This window comes from Tachyglossus aculeatus, chromosome 19, assembly GCF_015852505.1.
Source record: "Tachyglossus aculeatus isolate mTacAcu1 chromosome 19, mTacAcu1.pri, whole genome shotgun sequence".
NCBI lineage: Eukaryota > Metazoa > Chordata > Mammalia > Monotremata > Tachyglossidae > Tachyglossus > Tachyglossus aculeatus.
Window position 1 is genome coordinate 30,373,412 of NC_052084.1, and position 25,702 is coordinate 30,399,113.

At 44.0% G+C, this 25,702-nt stretch overlaps 2 protein-coding genes across 4 annotated transcripts in view; one reads left to right on the forward strand and one right to left on the reverse strand.

Moving 5' to 3' along the window:
* The first annotated feature begins 7,682 nt into the window (after positions 1-7,682).
* PRSS35 (serine protease 35) lies at positions 7,683-15,078 on the forward strand. Its single transcript, XM_038761264.1, has 2 exons — positions 7,683-7,713; positions 12,871-15,078. The coding sequence occupies exon 2, from the start codon at positions 12,886-12,888 to the stop codon at positions 14,128-14,130; it is 1,245 nt and encodes a 414-aa protein (XP_038617192.1). The 5' UTR covers positions 7,683-7,713; positions 12,871-12,885; the 3' UTR covers positions 14,131-15,078.
* A 7,766-nt stretch (positions 15,079-22,844) lies between these two features.
* SNAP91 (synaptosome associated protein 91) overlaps positions 22,845-25,702 on the reverse strand; it is an 82,394-nt gene continuing 79,536 nt past the window's right edge. For all 3 annotated transcript variants that reach the window (XM_038760987.1, XM_038760985.1, XM_038760986.1), the window contains one exon: positions 22,845-22,932. The gene's annotated coding sequence lies outside the window, so the exon portion shown is untranslated. The remainder of the gene's footprint in view (positions 22,933-25,702) is intronic.

A 25,702-nucleotide genomic window follows, 5' to 3' on the forward strand; every position in this document is an offset into this window, starting at 1 on the left:
GAAACTGTTTATCTTCAGCTCTTGAAGCTGGAAATTTTACTTGATGATAGTAATGATGATATCTACAAAGTGCCCATGTGCCAAGCATTGGGCTAAATGCTGGGGTAGATACAAGATAATCAGATTGGACAGAGTCCCTGTCCCACATGATGCTCACAGTCTAAGAGGAGGGGACTGCCACAAGGCTGTTAACAGATAAAGGGAGGGGCAGAAAGACAAGGTGGTAATGAGGGGAAGAGAGGAGGAAATAATAAGGGAAAGGAAGGAAGAAGTAGTGAAAAGAGGAAAACCCAGAAAAGAGATAGGAGAATACGTGGGGGAAGTGGGACAGATGGGGTGACACACTGAGGCACTCACCATTGCTGCCACATGCTGCAAACTTCTTCTTCCTCTTCTGCCACTGCCTGGACCCAGAAGATCTCAGTCCCAGGCTACAAATGATGAAACTACAACAGAATTGAAAGAGGGAGGTCAACAGGCAGAGTTGATCTTCGGTATCTAGATGGTTACAAGTGAGGAAATCAGATAGGAATGATAATAATTATGATAACACAATAGTTTTAGCAATGATATTTATTTAACCCCTATTGGATGGAATATACCATGTAAAGCACTTTGGGAAGAACAACAGAAGCACAAGACATTTGCCTGCCCACAAGGAGTTTCCAACCCCAGTGGAATTTTTTAAGCAGAGTTTAAAAACTTGGAGTACTTTACCCCCACTTTTTCATTCCCTCTGAGAGTAGCTCTGTGAAGTAGGAAGAGATCAGGTATCACAACACTCATTTTACATGTAGGGAAACAGATGCAGAGAGCACCTTAGGTCAAATGAGAGAGCAGGCCCTGATACAGTGTTCTGCAAGCAAGAGGGCGGCAATAAAAGCAGCATGGCCTAGTGGAAAGAACATGGGCCCAGGAGTCAGAGGACCTGAGTTCTAATCTCAGTTCTGCCAATTGCTGGCTGGGTGACCTTGGGCAAGCCATTTAATATCTCTGTGCCTCAGTTTCTTCACTGTAAAATGGGGATTCAATCCTCTTCCCTCCTACTTAGGACTATGAGTCCCATGTGGTACAGGGACTGTGTCCAACCAGATAAACTTGCATCTAACCCTGCACTTAGAACAGTGCTTAACACACAGTAAGTGCTAAACAAAAATAATAAAAAATAGATAAATACTGTTGTTGATGATAAAACCACTCACCTAAGCTACCATTGCCTTTGATTTGCAATTGAGTTGGGCCTGAACCCTAGACTTCCCGCTCTTTGACTACACTGAACTAGAGAACAGTAGACATTTAGACACTTTCCCCCACCAATCCAGTCCTTTCCCATTGTAGAGATTCCCTGGAACTTTGACACTATCACCAGCAATTTTTACTACTGAAAGGAGAAAACTTGCAGAATTTTCAGAATTCCCAAATCTGATTTTCTTCAGATACAACTGGGCCAGGTTTTTAATGTTTCAGTTTGGAGAGTCTAACCTCATTTGGGGGTGTACATTTAGTTCAATGTAGAATAATTAGGAAAGTTTCTGGTTCAGGATGGGCATTGCTTTATTTTTCAACTCCTACCATGTCAACACATCTATATGTTCATGTAAATGTTTTTTGGAGTAATTGCCCTTTGTCAATTATACAGATATTTGACCGCCTTAAAAAATTGACTATGAGAAAGAACAAAACTGTAAGGGAATGTGTTTGTTATACTGCTGTCGTACTCTCCCAAACACTTAGTACAGTACCCTGCATACAGTAAGTGCTCAATAAATACGACTGATTGATCCACGTGATTACCCACATCATAGGCACTGCCCTTCATCTGCTCCCTACAAATGGGATTGGCCAAACAGTTTTATTTGGCCCTACAAATCTAAGGCTAGAAATTAACTTTGTGAAAGGCAGCTTATCAGTTTGTAATGAGAATTCTATTTTGGGAAGCTGGTAAAATACCAGAAGGAGTCACTGATTTTCACAGTGGATTAAATTACTTCTGAAGGATAAAATTAGGACCCTTGGAAGCATTACATACCTAAATTTGCCACACTGAATCTAACAGTGAATATTCCATTGAATACTGACTTACATCACACACCCTCCTGTTTAAGGGGAATATTGGGAAACGGGTTAATGTCATGTTTACTCAACCAATCAATTCTCAACTATTCATTTTTGAGAACAGTTTCTGATTAACAAATTAAATTATAAAATGGATTCGAGGAAAGGGCCATTCTTTTAATAATACTGCATTCCCTCCCTCCTCCTCAAATGTAAAATGAATGTGGTGATTTATAATTTCATTATTTAAATGGTCAATTTCAAATGAAGCTTCACTCAGATGTTAAAAAAAAATCTAAAAGGAATAAAAACCAGGTACTGTTCATTACATTTAAAAGCACATAATTTTTTTTCCTAAAGTGACACAGGAAATGACACTTTAGTTTGACTTCTCATTCTTCCTAACCACTTTAAGTAATCATTTTACACCGCCAGAACTCTCAGTGCCTGATCCTGCTGTAAGGGTTTGCAGGACTTCTAGAATTGACTATGAGGAAAAAATGATTTAACCTTTGAACTGTGGAGGGTCAACAACACACAAATGACACTATACATAGATCAATAAATAATCAACCCATAGAGCCATCTTTTTCCCATCTTCTTAAAGGAAAAAATGATTTAACCTTTGAACTGTGGAGGGTCAACAACACACAAATGACACTATACATAGATCAATAAATAATCAACCCATAGAGCCATCTTTTTCCCATCTTCTTAAAGGAAAAAATGATTTAACCTTTGAACTGTGGAGGGTCAACAACACACAAATGACACTATACATAGATCAATAATCAACCCATGGAGCCATCTTTTTCCCATCTTCTTAAAAATTTAAATATAAAAATATTTATTTATTAAAATAAAAATATTCTTCTTAAAAGAATATTAAAATCTTCTTAAAATATTATTATGTTAATAATAATAGAACAATTCCAGAGCATGATTAGTGACAGATATTCTGCCCCAGTTTGAAAGGGGTCAGCAGACTAATAAGTGAACCAATAATGTTTATGTAGACCGTAAGCTCCTTGAGAACAGGGATCATGTCTATTACCTCTTATTCTCCCAAACGTCTAGTACAGTGCTTAGCACAGAGTAAGCATTCAATACTATTGATCACTTTGACTGGTGGGTCCCACGATTTTGAGCTAAGACATTAGTGTTCAAGTATACCCTATAAATAGAATGGGTTCTGGGGATTTAGAGCACATATCTCCTCTATAGAAACTGTGAGATTGTTGAATATCATCATTATTATCAACAGAATCATCATCATTCTCATCAGTAAAATGGCTGCCCTGGGACCAAGAAGCTCTTCTTCCCCTTTGGCAAGCATTTCCAGGAGGGGAGCACTTGAGGTTATTTTGCTGCTGTCTTCCCTCTGTCTCCTGACAAAAATTTGCACTCCTTGAATTCCATTATTCATCATGAAAGCTGGGAGGAGCTCCGCAAAGCTTGCCAACTGGGAAAGTAATTCTCCGGCCAAAATAACTGCCCACCCCTGCTCTGAAACCAGGCGTCCTTGGAATAAGTAACTGTTCTGGCTCTTGGGGACTGTGGGGGAAGACTAAACTCCTCAGAAAAGGCCCACTTTATCTCTAAGGAAATGGGAGAGAGAAGAAAAAAACACCGGAGGGGAGGAGCTTTGGATGAGACTTACCCATATGGAAAAATTCAGCTGTACAAACTTGTCATCCTCTTGTGGTGTGATTTTTGTCTGTTAAAGCCACTCGAACTCCAGATGATCATCGTCATCAATCGTATTTATTGAGCGCTTACTGTGTGCAGAGCACTGTACTAAGCGCTTGGGAAGTGCAAGTTGGCAACATATAGAGACAGTCCCTACCCAACAGTGGGCTCACGGGCTCTGAGCATTTTAAACCTATGCACAGTATAGACTGCTTAAATATTTAATCGCACTGGGTTTTTTGTTGGTGGTGGTGGTGGTGGGTTTTTTTAGCCGAAAACAAAGACCTCAATCCTTTCTACAGCCAGGAAAGAACTCAGTATTGGCTCAAGTAGGTGAGAGCGGGTCTGTGGCTTCCTTAGTATCTCTCAGATGCTTCCAGGTCTTTCCCATGAGCCAGACCTTAGGTTACACGGGGACCAGGTCAGGAAATGCCAGTGGCTCAGGGCAACACATCCTCACTCGTGGAAAAAAACCAGATCCAGGTGTGCCCTGCTGAGGGAAGACTACCACACCCTTCTTCTAAATGAAATGCAGCTGCAGCACCTGCTGATAACTTTCCTAGAAGCAGCGTGGCTCAGTGGAAAGACTAGGGGCTTTGGAGTCAGAGGTCATGGGTTCAAATCCCCTCTCCGCCAATTATCAGCTGTGTGACTTTGGGCAAGTCACTTAACTTCTCTGGGCCTCAGTTCCCTCCTCTGTAAAATGGGGATTAAGATTGTGAGCCCCACGTGGGACAACCTGATCGCCTTGTATTCCCCCCAGCGCTTAGAAAAGTGCTGTGCACATAATAAGTGCTTAATACCATCATCATTATTATTAATACCAGTGATAATAATAATAATGGTATTTGTTAAGTGCTTACTATGTGCCAAGCACTGGGGTAGATAGAAGGTAATTAGGTTGGACAGAGTCCATGTCCCTTACGGGGCTCACAATCTTGATCCCCATTTTACAGATGAGATAACTGAGGCACAGAGAATTTAAATGACTTGACCAAGGTAACACAGCAGACATATGGCAGAGGTGAGAATAGAACTGTATGCTCTCAAGGGTTTAGTACAGTACTTGGCAGACACTAAACGTTCAGTACAATTGATTGGTTGGACAACCCTACTTATGAACACCTTACTCACCCGCTTTGGGGAACAGGAAAGATGTCTGGGGGGAAGTGGCTACTACGCATCCACAATGCCCGGGACGGAGGCCTTCCCGGCAGCAGCGAAGCCCGATGGGAGAGAGTGAGGGCTGGCTGACATGTGTGTGAACAGGTCCTGAATATACTTTGGGGACCCCCCTCCCTGGGACAGCAGTGATGTTTAATAATAATAATAATAATATTTGTTAAGCACTCACTACAGGCCAAGCACTGTTCTAAGCACTGAGGTAGATACAAGGGAATCAGGTTGTCCCACGTGGGGTTTATAGTCTTAATCTCCATTTTCCAGATGAGGTAAGTGAGGCACAGAGAAGTGAAGTGATTTACCCAAGTTCACACAGCAGACAAATGGTTGAGTCAGAATTAGAACCCAGGTCCTCTGACTCACAAACCGTGGTCTTTCCACGCTGCTTCTCACACTGCTCAGGAGGTGGGCCGCAGCTCCATATGGCCGGGGTCTCCCAGGAAGGCTGAAGCCCCAGTTTTAATGCCAGGGTGGAGGGGAGCCAGAAAGACTTCCATCCCCAGCCTTTCCCCAGGCCCAACCGGTGGGGGGTGTCATAATAATAATGATTAATAATAATAATGGTATTTGTTAAGCACTTACTATGTGCCAAGTACTGTTCTAAGCGCTGGGGGAGATACAAGGTAATCAGGTTGTCCCACGTGGGGCTCACAGTCTTAATCCCCATTTTACAGATGTGGGAACTAAGGCCCAGAGAAGTGACTCACCCAAAGCCGGCAGAGCCGGGATTAGAATCCACGACCTCTGACTCCCAAATCCGGGCTCTTTCCACTGGATCACGCTGCTTCTCTTCGCCAGGCCTTTTCCCCCGAGGCCAATCGCGCAGGGACAAGTCGGTGGGGGGCGTTATAGAAGGTGAGAAGGCCTCTTCCCGAGGCCTTTTTCCCCAAGACCAACCGTGCACTGACAAGCCGGTGGGGGAGCGTTAATACAAGTTAGAAACCCCTTCCCTCTCCACGTGTTCTGGTTCCTCGTGCTTCCCACTTAAAGATGATCATTGCCTGCACGTGGGGGAGGGTCGTTCATTCATTCACTCATTCATTCATTCAATCGTATCTATTGAGTGCTTACTGTGTGCAGAGCACTGTATGAAACGCTTGGAAAGTACAATTCAGCGGTAGAGAGACAATCCCTGCCCACACCGGGTTTACAATCTAGTAGGGGGAAGACAGACTGAGCCCACCATGGAGAAGCAGCATGGCTCAGTGGAAGGAGCCCGGGCTTTGGAGTCAGAGGTCACTGGTTCAAATCCCGCTGTGTGACTTTGGGCAAGTCACTTAACTTCTCTGTGCCTCAGTTACCTCATCTGGAAAATGGGGATTAAGACTGTGAGCCCCCCATGGGACAAACTGCTCACCTTGTAACCTCCCCAGCATTTAGAACAGTGCTTTGCACATAGTAAGCACTTAATAAATGCCATTATTATTATCTTCCCCACTCCCTCCCTCCCTCTGCCCTTCATTCATTCATTCAATCGTATTTATTGAGTGCTTACTGTGTGCAGAGCACTGTACTAAGCACTTGGGAAGTACAAGTTAGCAACATATAGAGACAGTCCCTGCCCAACAGCAGGCTCTCCCCACAGTGCAGCACAGCACAGCACTTGTGTATATTTGTACATATTTATTACTCTATTTTGTTAATGATGTGTAGATAGCTATAATTCTATTTATTCTGATGGTATTGACGCCTGCCTACTTGTTTTGTTCTGTTGTCTGTTTCCCCCTTCTAGATTGGGAGCCCTTTGTTGGGTAGGGACCGCCTCTACCAGTTGCCAATTTGTACTTCCCAAGCGCTTAGAGCAGTGCTCTGCACACAGTAAACGCTCAATAAATACGATTGAATGAATGAATGAGTGGTGAGCGCTCAATAAATACGACTGAATGAACTACAATGGAATGAAGGGGGACAGGGAGAAGGAAGAGGAGAGGGCAGGTCTGTCTATTGTTGCAATGTCCTCTCCCAAGCGCTTAGTACAGTGCTCCGCACACGGTAAGCGCTCAATAAATACGACTGAATGAAATACAAAGGAATGAAGGGGGGCAGGGGAGAAGGAAGAGGAGAGGGCAGGTCTGTCTACTGTTGCAATGTCCTCACCCAAGCGCTTAGTACAGTGCTCCGCACACGGTAAGCGCTCAATAAATACGACTGAATGAAATACAATGGAATGAAGGGGGACAGGGGAGAAGGGAGAGGAGAGGGCAGGTCTGTCTACTGTTGCAATGTCCTCTCCCAAGCGCTTAGTACACGGTAAGCGCTCAATAAATACGACTGAATGAAATACAATGGAATGAAGGGGGACAGGGGAGAAGGAAGAGGAGAGGGCAGGTCTGTCTATTGTTGCAATGTCCTCTCCCAAGCGCTTAGTACACGGTAAGCGCTCAATAAATACGACTGAATGAAGGGGGGCAATGGGGAGGGGGGAGTGGGTGGGAACGGGTCTGTTTATGGTTGCATTGTCCTCTCCCCCGCGCTTAGCACAGTGCTCCTCACCCAGTAAGCGCCCAATAAGTACGGTTGAATGAATGACTGATGGCGGAGCTGATCTCCCCCCGCCCCTCTGCCCTCCCCCCCAACGGGCTCCTCCTTCCAGCCCTGCCCTCTCTCCGCCCCCTCCCCAGGGTCGCCCCCCAAGGCCACCAGCCCCAGCTCGCAGACGCCTCCAGGCTCCTCGGCCCGGCTGGTGGCCCCCCACCCCCGCCCCATGGCCCCGGCCTTCCCCAGGGGACCCCAGACCCCCAGCCTGCCCGGAGGGGTCGCTTAGGATCCCGGCCATCGCCGGAGCAGGTAAGGGGGGGCCCGGGACCCCGAGCTGGGAGGGGAGTGGGTGGGCTGGGGCAGGTCTTGGTGGGATTCCCCTGCAGGCTTTGAGTGGGGGGGCTAGGGCAGGTCCTGCTGGGATCCCCATGCAGGCTTTAAGGGAGTGAGTGGGCTCCATAGGTCCTGCTGGGGTCCCCCTGCAGACTTTAAGGGAGTGGGCTAAGGCAAGTTCTGGTGGGATCCCCCAGAAGACTTTAAGGGAGTGGGTGGGCTAGACGGGTCCTGCTGGGATCCCCCTGCAGACTTTAAGGGAGTGGGTGGGCTAAGGCAGGTCCTGGTGGGATCCCCCTGCAGACTTTAAGGGAGTGGGTGGGCTAAGGTAGGTCCTGGTGGGACCCCCCCTGCAGACTTTAAGGGAGTGGGTGGGCTAGACGGGTCCTGCTGGGATCACCCTGCAGACTTAAAGGGAGTGGGTGGGCTAGACGGGTCCTGCTGGGATCCCCCTGCAGACTTTAGGGGAGTGGGTGGGCTAAGGCAAGCTCTGGTGGGATCCCCCAGAAGACTTTAAGGGAGTGAGTGGGCTAGACAGGTCCTGGTGGGATTCCCCCTGCAGACTTAAAGGGAGTGGGTGGGCTAGACGGGTCCTGCTGGGATCCCCCTGCAGACTTTAAGGGAGTGGGTGGGCTAAGGCAGGTCCTGGTGGGATCCCCCTGCAGACTTTAAGGGAGTGGGTGGGCTAAGGCAGGTCCTGGTGGGACCCCCCTGCAGACTTTAAGGGAGTGGATGGGCTAGACAGGTCCTGGTGGGATTCCCCTTGCAGACTTTAAGGGAGTGAGTGGCTAGATAGGTCCTGGTGGGATGCCCTTGCAGACTTTAAGGGAGTAGTGGGCTAGACAGGTCCTGGTGGGATCCCCCTGCAGACTTTAAGGGAGTGGGTGGGCCTAGACGAGTCCTGGTGGGATCCCCCTGCAGACGCCCTTCTTTCTCTTCCACTTTAAGGGAGAGGGGTGAGGGAGGGTAGTGCGTGGGGAGAAAGAGAGGGACCCCACTGGATTTACTTTTCTTCAAGCAACCTGCGGGGCAGAGGGGCTTAAAGGGCTCTTTCCTTGCCCCTCTCCCTCCTCCTCTGAGATGCTTTATGGGGCGGGGGTGGGGGGGGGGGGGGGCTAAGAGGACTCAGTGTCCACCTAGAGCTTGGAGCACTGGTTTCCCTGTGGTTCACATAGACAGCCCCCCCAAAGCATCTTCCGAAAGAGCTGAGACCGGCTCGCCTCCATCCTCCAGTCTGGGGAGGATGGGGATGGCTGTCTGGGCTTATCCTCCTCTCCATCCTCTGCTTCCAGAGAAGCAGCATGGCTCAGTGCAAAGAGCCCGGGCTTTGGAGTCAGAGGTCATGGGTTCAATTTCCAGCTCTGCCAATTGTCAGCTGTGTGACTTTGGGCAAGTCACTTCACTTCTCTGTGCCTCAGTTCCCTCATCTGTAAAATGGGGATTGACCGTGAGTCCCCTGTGGGACAACCTGATCACCTTGTAACTTCCCCAGCGCTTAGAACAGTGCTTTGCACATAGTAAGCACTTACCATCCTCTGGCACAGATTTCAATCTTTGGTCGCTTAGTGCAAAAATCCTCTGTTTCTCAAGGTGCAAGCTTTGTTCTTGAAGCTAATCAAGCGTGAGGAAGAATGGGGTCCAAATGGGATGCTTAGTCTGGAAAGAAATGAGCAAGTGGCTTCAGGACTTTCTTTTAGGTTGAATCTCTCTGGCACACTGGATTAATAATAATAATAATAGTAATGATGGCATTTTTTAAGTGCTTACTATGTGCAAAGCACTGTTCTAAGAACTGGGGAGGTTACAAGGTGATCAGGTTGTCCCACGGGGGGCTCACAGTCTTAATCCCCATTTTATAGATGAGGTAACTGAGGCACAGAGAAGTTAAGTGACTTGTCCAAAGTCATACAGCTGACAATTGGTGGAGCTGGGATTTGAACCCCTGACCTCTGACTCCAAAGCCCGGGCTCTTTCCACTGAGCCACGCTGCTTCTCAGGATTCTGTTCGGGATTGAAGGGTCTGTGGTTTGCTAACTGGCTTGCTTAAACATTTTCTTCTGGGGGTCCAGGTCAGTAAAAGTGTAACATCAATAATCAGAGCATCAAATTCGTCCCTAGCTAGCATTCAAATTTGTCCCTAGGTAGCTAGAATAAAAAAAATTCTATTTTTATATAAACTGAATGAATCAATTACCTCCACTAACTCTGGCCTCGGTAGGCACAGCACGCCCATTGCATTCAAACCCAGAGAGAGATTGTGCCCCAGGGAGAAATTACTATATTAGAAAGTTTAAATTCCACCCTCTAAGTCTGAAACACTGATTACCAACAGCTGACCAAAAGAATACTGATTATAAAGAATTGAGACGGCTTTAGAGATTAGCATTCCTGAGAAAGCTGGAAAAGCAATAGAAAAAGGAAGTTTTAATGACTCATTTAGATGGGTGACTTTTCCATCCCTCACTGAGAGGATCAATGCAAAAGTTTAGCACCTATGACTTTGTTCTCGTCCTGAAGGTAAATTTGAAAATAATGGCAACAGGATTTTTGCATGAGTTCGAATCAGATACTCTACCACGTTTTTTGTAGCAAGAAAGGTGGTGTCCGTAAATGCAAAGTATTATTGTTGCAGTTCTATTTACAGTAATTGTGTGTGAAATGACATCCTATGAGAGTTTGGGTAGAAAGAGCTGTTGGCAAAAATCCAACTAATCTGCAGAAGTCAGTAAATTGTCCGTGGGCAGGGAATGTGTCTACTAACTGTTATACTGTACTCTCCCAAATGCTCAGTACAGTGTTGCATGCAGTAAGCACTCAATAAATACCACTGATTGCCAGTAATGAGCAGAAATCAATCAGTCACTGGTATTTGAGTGCTTACTGTGTGCAGAACATTGTACTAAGACTTGGGAAAATTCGACAGAGCTGGCAGACACATTCCCTGCCCACCAGGAACTTAAAATCTAGAGGGGGTGACAGATCTTTACAATAAATTACGGATATTGTACTTAGTGCTGTGGGGCTAAGGCTGGGGGGAATGTAAAGTGCTTAAAGGGTAGATCTTTCCCATTTTGTTTTATCATCAGGCTATGGATTCGTTGGAAAATAGTACAAACAGCATGAACAAGGCTGTAGGTCAGTCAGGACTGAAGGACATCGGCAAGCTTGGGCTACAGAAAACCACCTGCCAAAAATCATCTGTAGACAGAATCAGCATCCAGTTCAACAGGTTCTACATCTGTAGACCATAGGGTGGCTTTTAAAAATGTAATTAACCCACCTTGTGATAGTCCTGTAGTGGGAGATTAACCGGTTAACTATTGCTGCGCATAATCTGCCACGGGTCTGACAATGAATGACAATTCTCCACTGAATTTAAACACCGCCAAATGTTTCTCCAGTGGAAAAGAAATAGGGGATGGTTGATCCAGCCATGCCATCTAGTGGTCTCATAACATACGCTTGAGAGAAGCAGCGTGGCCTAGGGAAAACATCACGGGTTTGGGAGTCAGGGGTTGTAGGTTCTAATCCTGCCTCCGCCAGTTGTCAGCTGTGTGACTTTGAGCAGGTCACTTAACTTCTCTGTGCCTCAGTTACTTCATCTGTAAAAGGGGGATGAAGACTGTGAGCCCCACGTGGGACAACCTGATTGCCTTGTATCTACCCCAGCGCTTAGAATAATGCTTGGCACATAGTAAGTGCTTAACAAATACCATTATTATTATTATTATTATTATATGGTGTACCTCTGTCTGCAATCTGGAGGATTAGGAATTGAAGAACGGTTAACCAGCAGCACACGTATAGTGGAGGGTGGGAAACTGGTGTTGTTTCTTCCTGATGGTAAAGTAATGAGGGAATGTCAGAGAAGCCCTAGAAAAAGAAGGAAAGGTTTGGTAGTTCCCTTTCTCTTCTAAAGCGGTTTTCAGCAGCTTCCTACCCTGTTCAAATTCTCCCTCCTACCCCACGACCCCAAATTTATATTCCATCTTTCCCTTAACCCTGAGGTTAATACAAAAGAGGAGCACTGCTCTGAGAAGCAGGAGACATAGGTTCTAAATTCAGTGCTCTCAGAGCTGCCTATAATATTCTTCTTTCCTTAACACTCTTAAGAACAATAACAACAATAGTCTGGGAAGGCCTCTTGGAGGCCTCATCTCTCTCATCTTCCCACTCCCTTATGTGTCACTCTGACTTGCTCCCCTGGCTCTTCCCCATCCTTCAGCACTTATGTATATATCTGTAATTTTATTTGTATTGATGTCCGTTCCCCTCCCACCCCCGCCCCCTGCCAGACTGTGAGCTCGTTGTGGGCAGGGAATGTCACTAATTATTGTTGTATTATACTTTCCCAAATGCTTAGTAGCGCTTAATACAATTGTATGTATGAACGATAGTGGTATTTAAGTGCTAAATCTCAAGCATTGTACTAAGCTCTAGGGTAGATGCAAGTGAATCAGGTTGGACACAGTCACTGCTCACAGTGGGGCTCAGAGTCTAAGTAGGAGGGAAACAGGTATTTAGTCCCCATTTTACAGTTAAGGAATATGAAGCCCAGAGGAATTCTGTGATTTGTCCAAGTAGGCGAAAGGATTAGAACCTGACTCTGCCTCAGTTCCCACACTCTTCACTAGGTCAAACTTGCTTCTACATTGTTTTACACTGCTGTCTAGATTGTTTTACTCTTTTGTTTTTCCAATATTACTGTTCCCTGGGTCTGATCACCCCCTTTTAATTCATAAGCACTTGATTTCCTGTGGGAAACCATTTTTTTCTTCAGTTCTTTAGCTTCACACTCATTTTTATGGAACTAATTAAGGGTATTAAGCAGTTTTTTGAAGGTACATTGTAGAGGCTTAGTACAGTGCTCTGCACAGAGTAAGCACTCAATAAATACATTGAATGAATGAATGAGGCCCATACCAGACTGATGTGTACATTTCACTCTAACAACGTTAAAGAATACTCTCAGATTCTCTGACAAAAAGTCACTAGCACTGATGAAAGGTCCTTGGGATACTATTTACTGCTTACCTTCATGAGCTTTGGAGTGTCTAATAAGTTATTGTATGTCATTCGGGAAATGGACCTTTTCTCAGAAAATATTCTAAAACTGATTTCTTCTTCCTCAAGGGCAGGTTGCCGGTCATGGGGACCATGGAATACTTCCTGCTCTGGCTGATATTTACCATCCAGGCACTGACCTTAATCAGCGGAACAGAAACAGAGCGGGATTTTAACTGGCACGTACGGAAAGTACCCCAGATTGTGAGCGAGCGGACTTTTCATCTTCCGAGCCCCAAATTCGAGGCAGAGGCCAGGCTGGTGTTAAGCGGAGTGTGCGGGATTGAATGTCAAAAGGAACTGCCAAGGCCCAGCCTTTTGGAACTGGAGGAAGCCCTCTCCTTTGAAACGGTCTTCGAGAATGGCACCCGCACCTGGACCAGAGTGAACGTCCAGGGCCTGGCCCTGGCGTCGAACACCACTGGAAGAGAAGCACCCAGCAGGAGGAAGCGGCAAGTGTACGGCACAGACAGCAGGTTCAGCATCACCGACAAACGTTTCTTAAGCCACTTCCCTTTCAACACCGCTGTCAAGCTCTCCACGGGCTGCAGCGGCATTCTCATCTCCCCCAGCCACGTGCTGACCGCCGCTCACTGTGTTCACGACGGAAAGGATTACCTCCGAGGAGGCCGCAAACTGAGGGTGGGTGTGCTGAGGATGCGTTCTAAAGGTGCGGGGAGAGGGCGCGGGCGACCTGAGAGAAACAGGAGGGAAGCTCGCAGGAAGAGCCAGAGGCAAGGGACCAAAGAGGAGCGGAAGGGGAGGGCCAGAGGAGGAAGGGGGAAGAAAGACTCCAGACGAGGTCAGAGAGCGGCGGCCGGGAAACGGTCCTTCCAATGGACCAGGGTCAAGAGCACCCAAATTCCAAAAGGCTGGGTCAGAGAAGCAACCGGGGATGTGGTCTTGGATTACGACTACGCAGTCCTTGAACTGAAACGTCCCCACAAAAAGCAGTACATGGAACTGGGCATCAGCCCAACCGTCAAGAAGATGCCCGGAAGCCTGATCCATTTCTCGGGGTTTGACGACGACCGAGCCGAGCAACTGGTCTACCGGTTCTGCAGCGTGTCTGACGAGTCCAGCGATCTCTTCTACCAATATTGCGATGCCGCCCCAGGATCCGCCGGCTCTGGGATCTATCTGCGCCTGAAGGAGCCAGACCAGAGGAAGTGGAAGCGGAAGATCATCGCCGTTTACTCCGGCCACCAGTGGGTGGACGTCGGAGGCGTCCAGAAGGATTATAACGTAGCTGTGCGTATCACACCTCTGAAATATGCCCAGATTTGCCTCTGGATACACGGGAATGATGCTGACTGTACTTACGGCTGATGAGAACCTGAAACTAGAGCAGTGAGCACCTAGTCACAACACAGAATTTAAAGCAATTACTGGATTTTGCAACCTAGGCAGTACGCTGTCTTCCTACACTACCAAGAGCAACAGTTGCAATAGGTACTGAAAAGAAAAAAAATCACCTCCTCGGGTTAAACCTGAAAAATGATGTTACAAAGGGTTCTTATGGTGGGATTAGTCGAATTTTGTGATTCTTCTAAAAAAATGCTTAAATATATATAGCGGACTAGGCAGGCACTTCTACTTGTGTTTAAATTGGGGTAAATTGAATATGAAATGTTTATATCTTTTGCTTTTTTGACAAACTCTGAATCCTCAAACTTTTATTATTGTGTGATTTCTCAATAGACTTCTTCTCAGGGTTCTACTGTAATATTTAATGTACACACTGCACGTAAACAGTGCCACAGTGTCGCCAGAAGCCAGCAAATTGAGAGCCTGGCTGACTTGCAGAACAATTCAGTTTTCTTTCGGAGGTATACATATCCAGCTCAAATGCTAAATCTGCACCAGGCAACCCCAACACTAATTTGAAAGGTATTTGTAAAATCCATGTTTCTTAATGGCCTTAATCAAATCTGCCTCAACCAGTTGGTGACTTGTTACTAGAACTGTCACTGTTTAGAACCAAAGGATTGGAGTACAGTAGGCTGAGGTTGGTTGAAGAGGATCTTTCCCTTTGTGTTTACTTTGGAATTAAACTTGGAAGTATAGCTGCCACTTAAAATTACCTTGTGCTTGTCCACCTAGATGTGCTCTGGCAACATCTACTCTCCCCATCCTTCCAGAAGCTGGAATGGGGTCAGGGGAAGGGAAAACCTTTAATGGTTTATCAGTCAAGCTACTGTGCTAATATAATTGTTGCATTTATGTGCTTAGTATGGGCAAGCACTGGGGTAAATAGATACTAGATAATCAGGTCACACCCAGTCCCTGTCCCACTTGGGGCTCACAGTCTAAGTAGGAGGGAGAAAGGGTATTTAATCCCCATTTTACAGATGAGGGAATTGAGGCACAGAGATGTTATGTGACTGGCCCAAAGTTACACAGCAGGCAAGTGGCAGAGCCGGATTTGGAATCCAGGTTCTGTGAATCCTAGCCCCAGGCCCTTTCGCTTAGGGCACACTGTTTCTCTACCATGACTGTAGGTGCCAGGTTTGAGGAGAGACTTGGTAGGCCTCAAAACACCAGTCTTGATTATCTTATGTAAGTCATGTTGATGGAGGAATGCTCCACTAGAACATTTCTTTCTTCCCCTTATGCCTGGTTCCACGCAGACATAACCACTCGAGAGCTTTATAAATGTGTGCCTTCATAGCAACTAGATGACAATGGACCTAGCACACTGAAAATCACAAACTGCCCTTCACTGCTTTCTACAATATAGCCTCAAGAATAATGAAGAAGTAGTTCCCTTACTGGGAACAGGGATGAGGAGTAGCATTCATGCTATCAAACACACCTAGTTTGAGAAATAGAAGATGAGAAATGTTAAGGATGCATGTTTTCCTTGAGTATTATACTGAAGTAGATTTTGCTTGTGTATTAGTCAAACGCACCTTTGGCAGCAACAACTATAGAGAAGCCATAGGGCTCTGCTATGTACCAGCTGCTGTCTCTGCCAGGCTATAAATTCCATTCGTTACTATTATTATCAAGAAATAGGCATTTTTCTGATAATTCTTCTTCTAATGTTGCTACAGGCAATATATTTTTGGTGCTAAGGCCTGGGCAACTTTTGTAATTCCTCTTGGTAACACATTCCATTTTCTGAAAATGGAGCGTTCATCTAGTGGGTTACTATAATGAACCGGGTTCTGCTATCAATTCGGGACCTCTTCTACTCAGAGGAAGGCACTTTGAATCTTTCCACGTCACCTACTGAATGGTGCAGAAACAGAATGCATGGTATTAGGTTGAAACGATTTAGTAAATGGTTGTTTCTGAAGCACGTTTCTTTTAAGTGAGCTTACTTGTTGAATAATACTTTGTGTTCAAATTTTATTGATTAGTGTGGTGTTTTATCATTGGTGCTAAATTGAGTGTGACACTCAATGTAAAAAATGAAAAGATTCAGGGTATAATTTAATAATGTAATGATGAAAATGAATAGGTCAGGTTCACGGTTCTAGTTTAAATTGTTCAGTGTTCCAGTTACTGCAGTAATTTATGTACAATTGCTTAAGTGTGCATTATGAATTGGAAGAAAATGTAATTTTAAAGGTTTTTTGTTTTCTGCATTGCAAAATAAATCAGAAATGTTTAAGGAGTTCATTTAAATCCACAGTGCCACCTGATTTAAAAAATCTAATTTAACTCTTGATTTGCAGGGCTTTTGTTCTTGTCCCCTTTTTAGGCAAAATATGAACCTTTAAGGGGATGGCTTCCATACAAACCAACCTCAGCCCCTCAGTACTGCATTTTATTCAGCTGAAGGATTCTTACTCAAAATAAGAGTATCATTTCCCTCTCAGTGAAGTTTAATGCTGTTCTAACGACCAATTCGTGTCGTTTCCCCCTTTCTGTCAGGTCTCCAAAGCTGATTTCTCATTTCAAATACTGGACACATGCCACTTCCACTTGGCTTAATGATCTTCTGACAGATGAGTTTCACCCACCCAAGTGGCTGTGGGGGACCCGTGGCCTCAATGATGCTTCTACAGTTTTGGGGAGAAGTGGACAGGCAATATCAAGAGCAGCAGCAGAGACATGGGAGCAGAAGTGTGAGGGAAACCAGATTCCATATGTCTGGGTTTGCCTCCCTTTGAGGACCGGCTGAATATTTTTCCCGATGCTTAGTGAAGGAGGAAGAGCTTGAACCTGTAGGGAGAAGACCCAACTAGCCGTGTAGAGAACAGTCACTCCATGTGGTCTCAGCTGCTGTTGGCCACATTGACTCTTTTCTCTCATTTCATGGAATTCCCCATGCCAGACTGGATAAGATGCCTAATCCTGAATGGCCACGGTGGTTTCTGATTAAACATTTTTACCACCCTAAAACATCGCCCCACATTCGTTAGAAACAGCTTATGACACACGATGTATTGTCCATCTTTAAAGCTTTGAAAAGGGAGCAGGAAGCTCACCCAATCCGTTGAGAAGGTTACTGGCCAACTACATTTATTCACCACTATCCTGTGCAATCTTTTACGACAGGTGGTAGACAATAGGTCTGGTATAAATGTTAAATGAATGTAGTCCAACTCTGAAGAAGCGCTGTGGGTAATTTGAGTTAATTCCTATTTTGAAAACAACTCTACAATGAAGATTTAAAAACCTGGTTAGATAAAACATTAGAAGTATTGTTGGCGAGCAGGTGTTAACAGCATCCGCACAATACATGCTCAATAAATACGAATGAATGAATCCAAAGTTGTGTATAAACAATTGCTCATGACTTTTAGATTGAATTCTCCATTAGAGGACACCGTGCACCATAAAAGTTGACAGTCATTTATGCCATTTTAAACAAAACAAGAGATTTAACCATTTAACCCTTCATTTCGAACTCGGAGGGCATGCCAGATCTGCACTTCCTTCTACGTAAGAATGTAGGTTTACTTCATATCCCTAAAGTGCAGAACTTTAACTGAGGGAGCACTTTAAATTAGACAGGTGTGAGAGCTGGCTGCCATTGTTATTCCGTGGTGGAAGACCATTTACACAGAGCACCCATACAGGTTCCTCCTCACACCCCAGAGAGAGATTAGATTATTCACATTGCCATTATTCCACCAAGTAGAGCATCCAACACACACACACACACACTCTCTCTCTCTCTCTCTCTCTCTCTCTCTCTCTCTCTCTCTCTCTCTCTCTCTCCCCCCCCCCCTCCCCACCCTGTAGAGGAAGACCTAGGCCTTAAAATTTAAGGAAGACGGTCAGAAAGTGTACCCAGTGAAATAAATTGTGTCATCTGTCTGTCATCTAACTTGACTGGCATCACTGAGTTCCTGTTATCGTGGTGACAGTTTTCATGGCCTCTTTTATGGTTTTCTTTCCACCAGTTCCTTTCATCTAGTGGCCTATGTCTGTTAAAATTTAAAGCTCACTTTATTTCTTCTCTTTTGAGGATCTCGCTAGAGTAACCTTGTGATGAATTACCATCAGTGTTTCAACTTTAGATGCTCAATTATCTCCTAACAGTACAATCAAATCATATGCCCCAGGTGACTCCTTTATTTTCCTATACTAAGAAACCATGACCCATTCCACCCTAAACATCACTCATAATTTGGTGCTCAATTTATTTTTTTTTAGGAAGTACCTGGGAAGTTAAATTCTTTGCCCTCTTTCTCCCCTGCCCACCCCATAGGTTGCCTTAAAGTCTTATTCATGTTTGATAACAGATTCTACTAAGACAATTGCCTTTATTCTTTTCACCTCTCACCTTAAAGTCGAGCACTTCTACCTGTTGCCTTCCTTTCTGGGTATCTGAACATGTGTCAAAATCCTGTCACTACAAAGCCATTTCCTTTATTTTCCTGCCTGTCTGTTCAGAACAATCTGGATCTTTCTTCCCCATCCTTCTAGTTTAAGTGTTAATCCACTGTATGTCTGTTTTTCCCATTATACGGTAATTGCGATTCTAACCTAAGGCTTCTATTTCATCCCTGTTTGTTTTCCATGCTCCTGCCCTTCATTTATATTAAAAAAAAACCAGGGAGGTTTATCCCTTATGATTTCCTCATGTTTCTTACCTAGAATTTTCTAGTATGGTCTAGATTTCAGGTGTCCCTAAAGGGAGACCCTGGCATTAAACACACCCCCATAAAGCACAAGGAACAGGAAAAGGACAGACTCAAGATTGAAGAAACTTTGCACTGAGGCTCAACATTAATTTGCAAAGTCATAATGCTTCCTGTACAAGGAAAGTTATAATCACTGTTGTAAAAACCCCATCCTTCAAAGTGGTGGTATTTCACTGTTATTGCTTATGTTATCTTTTGACAAAGCCAGTGGTATTTTATTGTTTCTGTTCATTTTAAGAGAGGGGCATATAGCTTTTCATTTCTCTTTGTTTGCTAAGTGGAGTGAGACTTTAGGCAACGCTCTGAAATGCTATGTGGATCTAGATACAAAGTAGTATCAGTGGTTTTCAAAAGGATAATTATGTTCCATGTCAGAATTATTATCATTCTGTGGTTTTTGTTTTGCAACAGTTTAGAATTTTGCATAATTATCCCATCCTTTAACTGATCTTCCCTCTCAATACCTTGTGGTCACATTACTATAAAATTCAATAAGGCGACAAGCCACTCTGCAGCCGAAGTGCACTATCTCCCCAAGGAAACCACAGCTGCAGTCATTAAACGTGGTAACTGCATTAAACATCTTGATTGAGGGCGTGTTTTGCCATTTGTCATATTGTACTGAATCAGCAGCCACTCATTTTTCTCTGTCAAAAATACAGATGTTTGAAAAGCCGTCTGAAACTCGTGTCCCTAACTTAGACGTTACTTTCTTACACAGTCTGGACTAAAATATTACTCAACGGTAATATGACCTAATTTGTTTTTAGAGGTCATTTGTCACCTTTGGCCAAGTCGCATCAATTCCAGTATTGGAGAGATCTGCTGAGCCCACAACTTGAATCTAACTGGCCACTTCCCTAAAGACTTGGTACCCTGTTGAAGTGGCCAGGTGAATGAAGGAGAGGGCCTAGAGAACCCCTTGGGAAAGGAGGTGACAAGGCATTAGTTGCACTGTACAAGACAAATGGAGGATTTATTCTGCTTAAGGAATGTGACAAGGCCCTGTGCTTATATCTAACCCAGGGCTTAGTGCAGTGCATGGCCCATAGTAAGTGCCCAATGAATACCACAGTTATTATTTCTACAAGATAATCAGGTTGAGCACAGACCTCATCTCACATACAGCTCACGGTCTAAGTGGAAGGGAGAACGGAGATAGGGCTTGAAATCAGAGACAGTGCTCTGAAATCAGAGACAGGGCCCTGAGTGAGACAAACCCCCATTAACCACAGCCAGGACCTACCCGTGTAAGGGCAAACAATGTGGCATGGCCGGTTTTCACACATCCATCTCATCAGCCGGTTGTGCTCTGAAAATGGAGGACGACTCCAAGGATGGTAGGACGTTGCAGGCATGGGCTGTGCGAGGGCACCATATGGGTGGACATGTGAAAGTGGGGGGTGAAAGATTTTAGAGGTCAAAACTAATTCACCGGGCCACTCTACATTGTCATCCTAAAAAAGAGACCAGGAGAGAAAGTGCTGAGCTGTTGAAGTGCACACTGATTTAATACTATTTGTTGGGGCCAAATATTCAACAGGTGATGAGCACAATTAAATTGAACATTGGAAATTAATCACAGACAAAATTACATCGACTTACCATAAATCCATCTGTCTAATTTAATTCAAAATTAGCCTCAGAGGGAGAGGGAATTAACAGTATGATTCTAAGACATCGCAGGACACCACTCGGTTTAATTTTTACTTAACAGCCCTAGGAATATAAGGAAAGACAAAGTGATATACCGGGTATTTATGTCTGGGTTTTTAAAAATTGTATTAACACAATAATCTCATCTGAAAATGGCAGCCAGGAAGAGCGCTATAGCTTATTTGAAACAATTATTCTGAGTTTATATCATGAGAATTCATCATTTAATTGGTCTTTTATTTCATGCATGGCCACATAAATGTGAGGGAAGCCTTCAATAATGTGCTCCTTAAAAGGCCATTTAGATTTATCATCATAGGCAGGGAGCTAGTAAGCTCAAAAGCACATATAAAGTCATAAACAATTACCAAAAATATCAGTAAAAATATCAAGTACCTAAACTCACCATGTTTCTGGCCTCAGGCTTTACTTTGTTTCAATTTATAAAGAAAAAAAGAATTACTTTTTAAGAAGGTTATTTTATATATATAAGATCTCATCTACTAAGACCTATATCAAAATGTCACTCTAGCCTGTACTCTTGTACTCATTCAAATGTATTCTTAAAAAAGCAAGCCAGAAGCCATGGGTTACTTTGGTGGCTGGCATATAGAACTAGAAATGAGAACATGAACCACCCTGTCTGAAACTGGATCCATGTATGATCTAGTATCATAATGCAGTCTGCAGGCAGTAGAGGCATTCTCAAATTCTCCAGAAAGAGGCAGCCCTACAATATTTTGCTGTAGAAATTTCAAAGCTAAAGGGACTGTTTATAAGCTTATAAATATACACAGAATTTTGTTAAATCCATTATGTGGATCTACTTATTTTTCTATAACCGGTGCATTTTTCAAACCCAACGCAACAATCTAGTACATAATTCTCAATTTCAAAATTAAAAGACAAAGTGTCATGTTTGCATTTTCTTTGTTCAAGGTGTTTATTGCATCTCGGAGGGCATATACATGCACTGGGTTTTTAAACCGAAATACAAAGAAAAGCCATTTTGAAATTAGCTTTAGGTAATTTTCCCCCTTACAGTGTAAGTCATCCCCACAGTAAACTCAGATACAACCACTTTTAAATGGTACCATACATCGATTAAATAATTTGAAAGACTTAGGCCAACATCTTTCCAACCCAGTATGCTTTTACAAAGAGCTGCCAAGCCACTTGTAACACTGATCAACAGTGACCTCATTAATGCGTCAAAATCTTAAGCCAAGCCATCAGCACAAACAGGATGAGAACAAACTAAAAATTAAAGGAACACAGTACGTACAGTAAAGGGTGTGGGTTTTCAGGATTGGTATGAATTCTAATCACAATGGTACAAAAAAACCCCCAAAAAACAAACCCAAAACCCTACTCAGCTCAGATAAGGAATGGAGAAACACTAATCTACAATACATACACACACACACACACACACACACACACAGCACTAAATAAACTGATGTACATAAAAGCTAAAGTAAAAATGAAACTTTTGCAGAAATGCTTTGACTCCAAGTGAGTGATTTTGTCATAATCTGAAATCCCTTGTAAGATAGCACCACTCTGGTTGCTCATTTAACTAAATAAATAAAACAGACCCTTTACTTACTTTCAGTGCAATCAATAGGAATGGATAAATAAGCCAATTTAGATGCAAAAACCTGTTAAATATAATTAAAATACATATCTTAAAATAAAGGGTGACAAATACAATATCCTTCCAGACATGATTTTTCCATCTGGGTAAGGTAGTCTGAAAGAAGTATCATGGAAGGTTACCTTTATATTACTTTAAATAATATTTCTTAACATATATAGTGCCACAAAAATAAACATTTCCCACAATAATTGAAATTCCTGTGACTGGAAAAAATGTACTCCACACCAAAAAAGGTTTGTATATTAACAGCGTTTTCCTTACTATCTGGTTTCATCAGGCATAGGATTTGAAACAGATATCCAGAGGGAAACAGAACTCAGGGGGAAGATTTTTAGGGTTTGTCCAAAAGTTATATACATCAAACCTTCAAAAACACAGACACATCGCTCCAAATGGCTTCACCACACAATAGCTGCATATTCTGTCCTGTGAATTAGGTCCAGAAAAGCACTAAAGGCATCAGAAACATACATCCATTGTTTAAGTTGTAAAACACACAAATAACCCATATACACCAAAATTTAGAGAATAGGGATAATAGCTAAAGTAGTACACATTCCTAATGTTCACTTTCACAGCTGTGCTACACATTTTTGGGAAAGTATGAATAAGCATTGGGTTTGGTACTGGTGGCTCACTTTGAAACTCTGAGCATCAATCTTATACGTAGTCTCCAAACTCACTTTTTCTATCCAGTCACAAAAACTGCAGCTGTGGGGAAAAAAAATACCCAAGTTAGAATACCTATCTAGAATACAGATTGTCTGATTCTCTTCGAATCTGTGTCCTCAAAATTATTTCAAGGCTCCTGGAAGACCAAACTGCAATTAATGAAATTTCAGTCCCAGATGTTACAATTCAAGACACATATAACACATGCAATTCAAAACCTGGGCCCTGGCAAAACTGCTTTCCTTTCATGGGTTGAACATACAAACAATTTTGATACACTGTTTCAAATTTATAAGAATGGGCCAAAAGTTACTGACAAGTGATCCCAAAAGATAACTTGAAAACTTTCAAAACACCCGGTTATTTTACTTAACCCAACTCTATCTCATCTAAAACATGCAAAAACATTTTCAAGAGACTCCAGTTATTTATGGTTCACAATGCTTTGAACCATAAAAATTGTACGTTTAGCTTTAAAAAAGTGATTTAAAAAAGCAGGTTCTAAAGTCCATTTGATCTTTCCATTTAATTATATCCTGGATTGGGGTTACCAACTGGTGCGACAGTACAGGAGTGGGAAAAATTAATTTCCAGGACTTACTTTTCAGCATTACCCGCAAGACCGCTCTCCCGTTAAGGTAACCTCTTCAGAGGTTTATAACTCTAGGCTCCTTCGGTCTCCCATCCCACAAGTGATCTATGCAATTTTCCTGCCCTTAAAACTCAGCATGCCTCCGCCTTCCCCTCCCCAGTTCCTCTATATTCAATATCTATGCTTTTAACTGGTTCGTTTTAATGCGTAACCTGATGGAAGCCCATGGTGAACCTCACTGATGTTGCAATTGTCTTCTGGGGTTGCAAGGCCAAGGGGCTAGGGCTGGATCAGGGTCGGATGAGGTGAGAGTTTATTAGCAGCAGTGGAGGAGGCGGCGTGCAAAAATCCCTCCAGCGGCTCCCCTCTTTTACCTCCTTCACTTGCTCTTCAATCCAAGGCTAGCATCAGTGTGCACCCTCAGAGGGAGAGGTTGGTGGGGCAGCTTCCTAACTCTGTAACCATTTTCTACCCAGAATTTCTGAAGCATGCAATACCGAGATCCATTATGACATACTGGATACAGCACAGGCCTGGGAGTCGGAAGGTCGTGAGTTCTAATCCCAACTTCGCCACACGCCTACTGTGTGACACCGGGTAAGTCACTTCACTTCTCTGTGCCTCAGTTACCTCAACTGTAAAATGGGGACTGAGACTGTGAGCCCCAGGTGGGATAGGGCCTGTGTCCAACCCAATCTGTTTGCATCGACCCCAGTGCTTAGTAGGGTGCTTGGCAAATAGTAAGCGCTTAATATCACAATTATTATTATTAATCTCATTTCGCTAGGCTGTATGTTGGCATAAGCACTGAGGGCTGTGGGTGGCAGAGGGAATCACCCTAAGGAGGTGTGGATCATTTTTTTCCAACTTCAGGGCAGTCAGACATCTGAAGGTGGCCCTATTCCCATGCCACCACATCCCCTGGCTTTGTAGCTCCCAGAAGTTGGGGACGGTAAGCCGGAGGAGAGTGAGCGACAGGAATGTCCTGTGAGAATCCAGGAGCTCTGAAGCTATTACATAAAGTCAATTAAATCAATAGAGCAGGTGTGCGGGTTACCAGGGGACCAGAAAGCCTTGGGATCTGGGGAGGGTTAGGGCAGGGAGTGGGGTTACTTCCCTGACAAATCAGCAAAGTGGAAACCCAAGCAGCCTGACCTGGAGAAGTGACTTCTGCCAGGCTGATGTGGAATCTTCCCAGGAGCATTAGTGGTGAAAAAGGACATGAGTCATGATGAGGGAAGAAGGCTGAACAGGCCTTGAGAGCCATCACCAATTGGTGGCATGCTCTCTTACAGCATCACATCATGAAGAGGAAGCTAGTCAGTTTGGGAAGTTTTCCAGGGCTGGGGAGGGTCTGGGCTTGTGGATAGCTAATGCTGGGGGGCTATCATGTCATCATTAGAGGACCCCTTGGGGAGATACGAGAGGATCTAGAGCCATCAGAAAATGTGTTTGGGGTGGGGGGTTACAATTCTGTAGAACCATAGTGACCCAGGCCCCTCAGAACCATGGCCCAGATGCTAGGGTGGGAGGTCAGAAGTGACCACTCCTCTGGAGGTACTCAAGTTTGGAGGTTTTTCAGGCCACGGCCAAGTGCCTAATGGAACCCTAAACTGGCTCAGGACCAAGGGGTTAAGGCAGAGCCATACTTGACCGGGAATCACAAAGAGCAAACCGTCAAGCTGACTTTATTGGGTCACTCCAGGATGTAACCCTCTGATCTGGTCACATGCCCACCTCATTTCATCCACAGCAAAACAGAAAAAGGAAAGAAAGTGATGCATAGGGATTTAGCCCCCTCTACGGAACATAGAGTACCTTAGCATTGTTTACACAACACATTGATGACCTAGAAATAGGGCACACTTCAAATACAGAAGACAAATGACAGGTTTTTTTGTTTTAAACTGTTCTTTTTCTTGAACAAATAACTGCTACCACAATGGGGGCTAGTGGAAACCCAAAAACCTTGAAATTACTACCAATGGTTTTCAAATAAAGCTTTCTTCAGAGTAGGGGTCAATGGTGAGTCTTTTTCCTAAACTGATTTTTAAAATCAGATGCACCGTTAATGAAAGGATTAACGGAATGACAATTCAATCTACAATTCATGTAATAATATAATGATTAAGTGCTTACTATGTGCCAAGCACTGTTTTAAGCACTGGGGTAGATACAAGGTAACCAGGCTGGCCCACGTGGGACTCAAACTCTTAA

What these genes read in the sequence shown, in the direction of transcription:
- PRSS35 (XM_038761264.1), top strand. Translation starts at nt 12,886, where the DNA reads ATGGGGACCATGGAATACTTCCTGCTCTGGCTGATATTTACCATCCAG.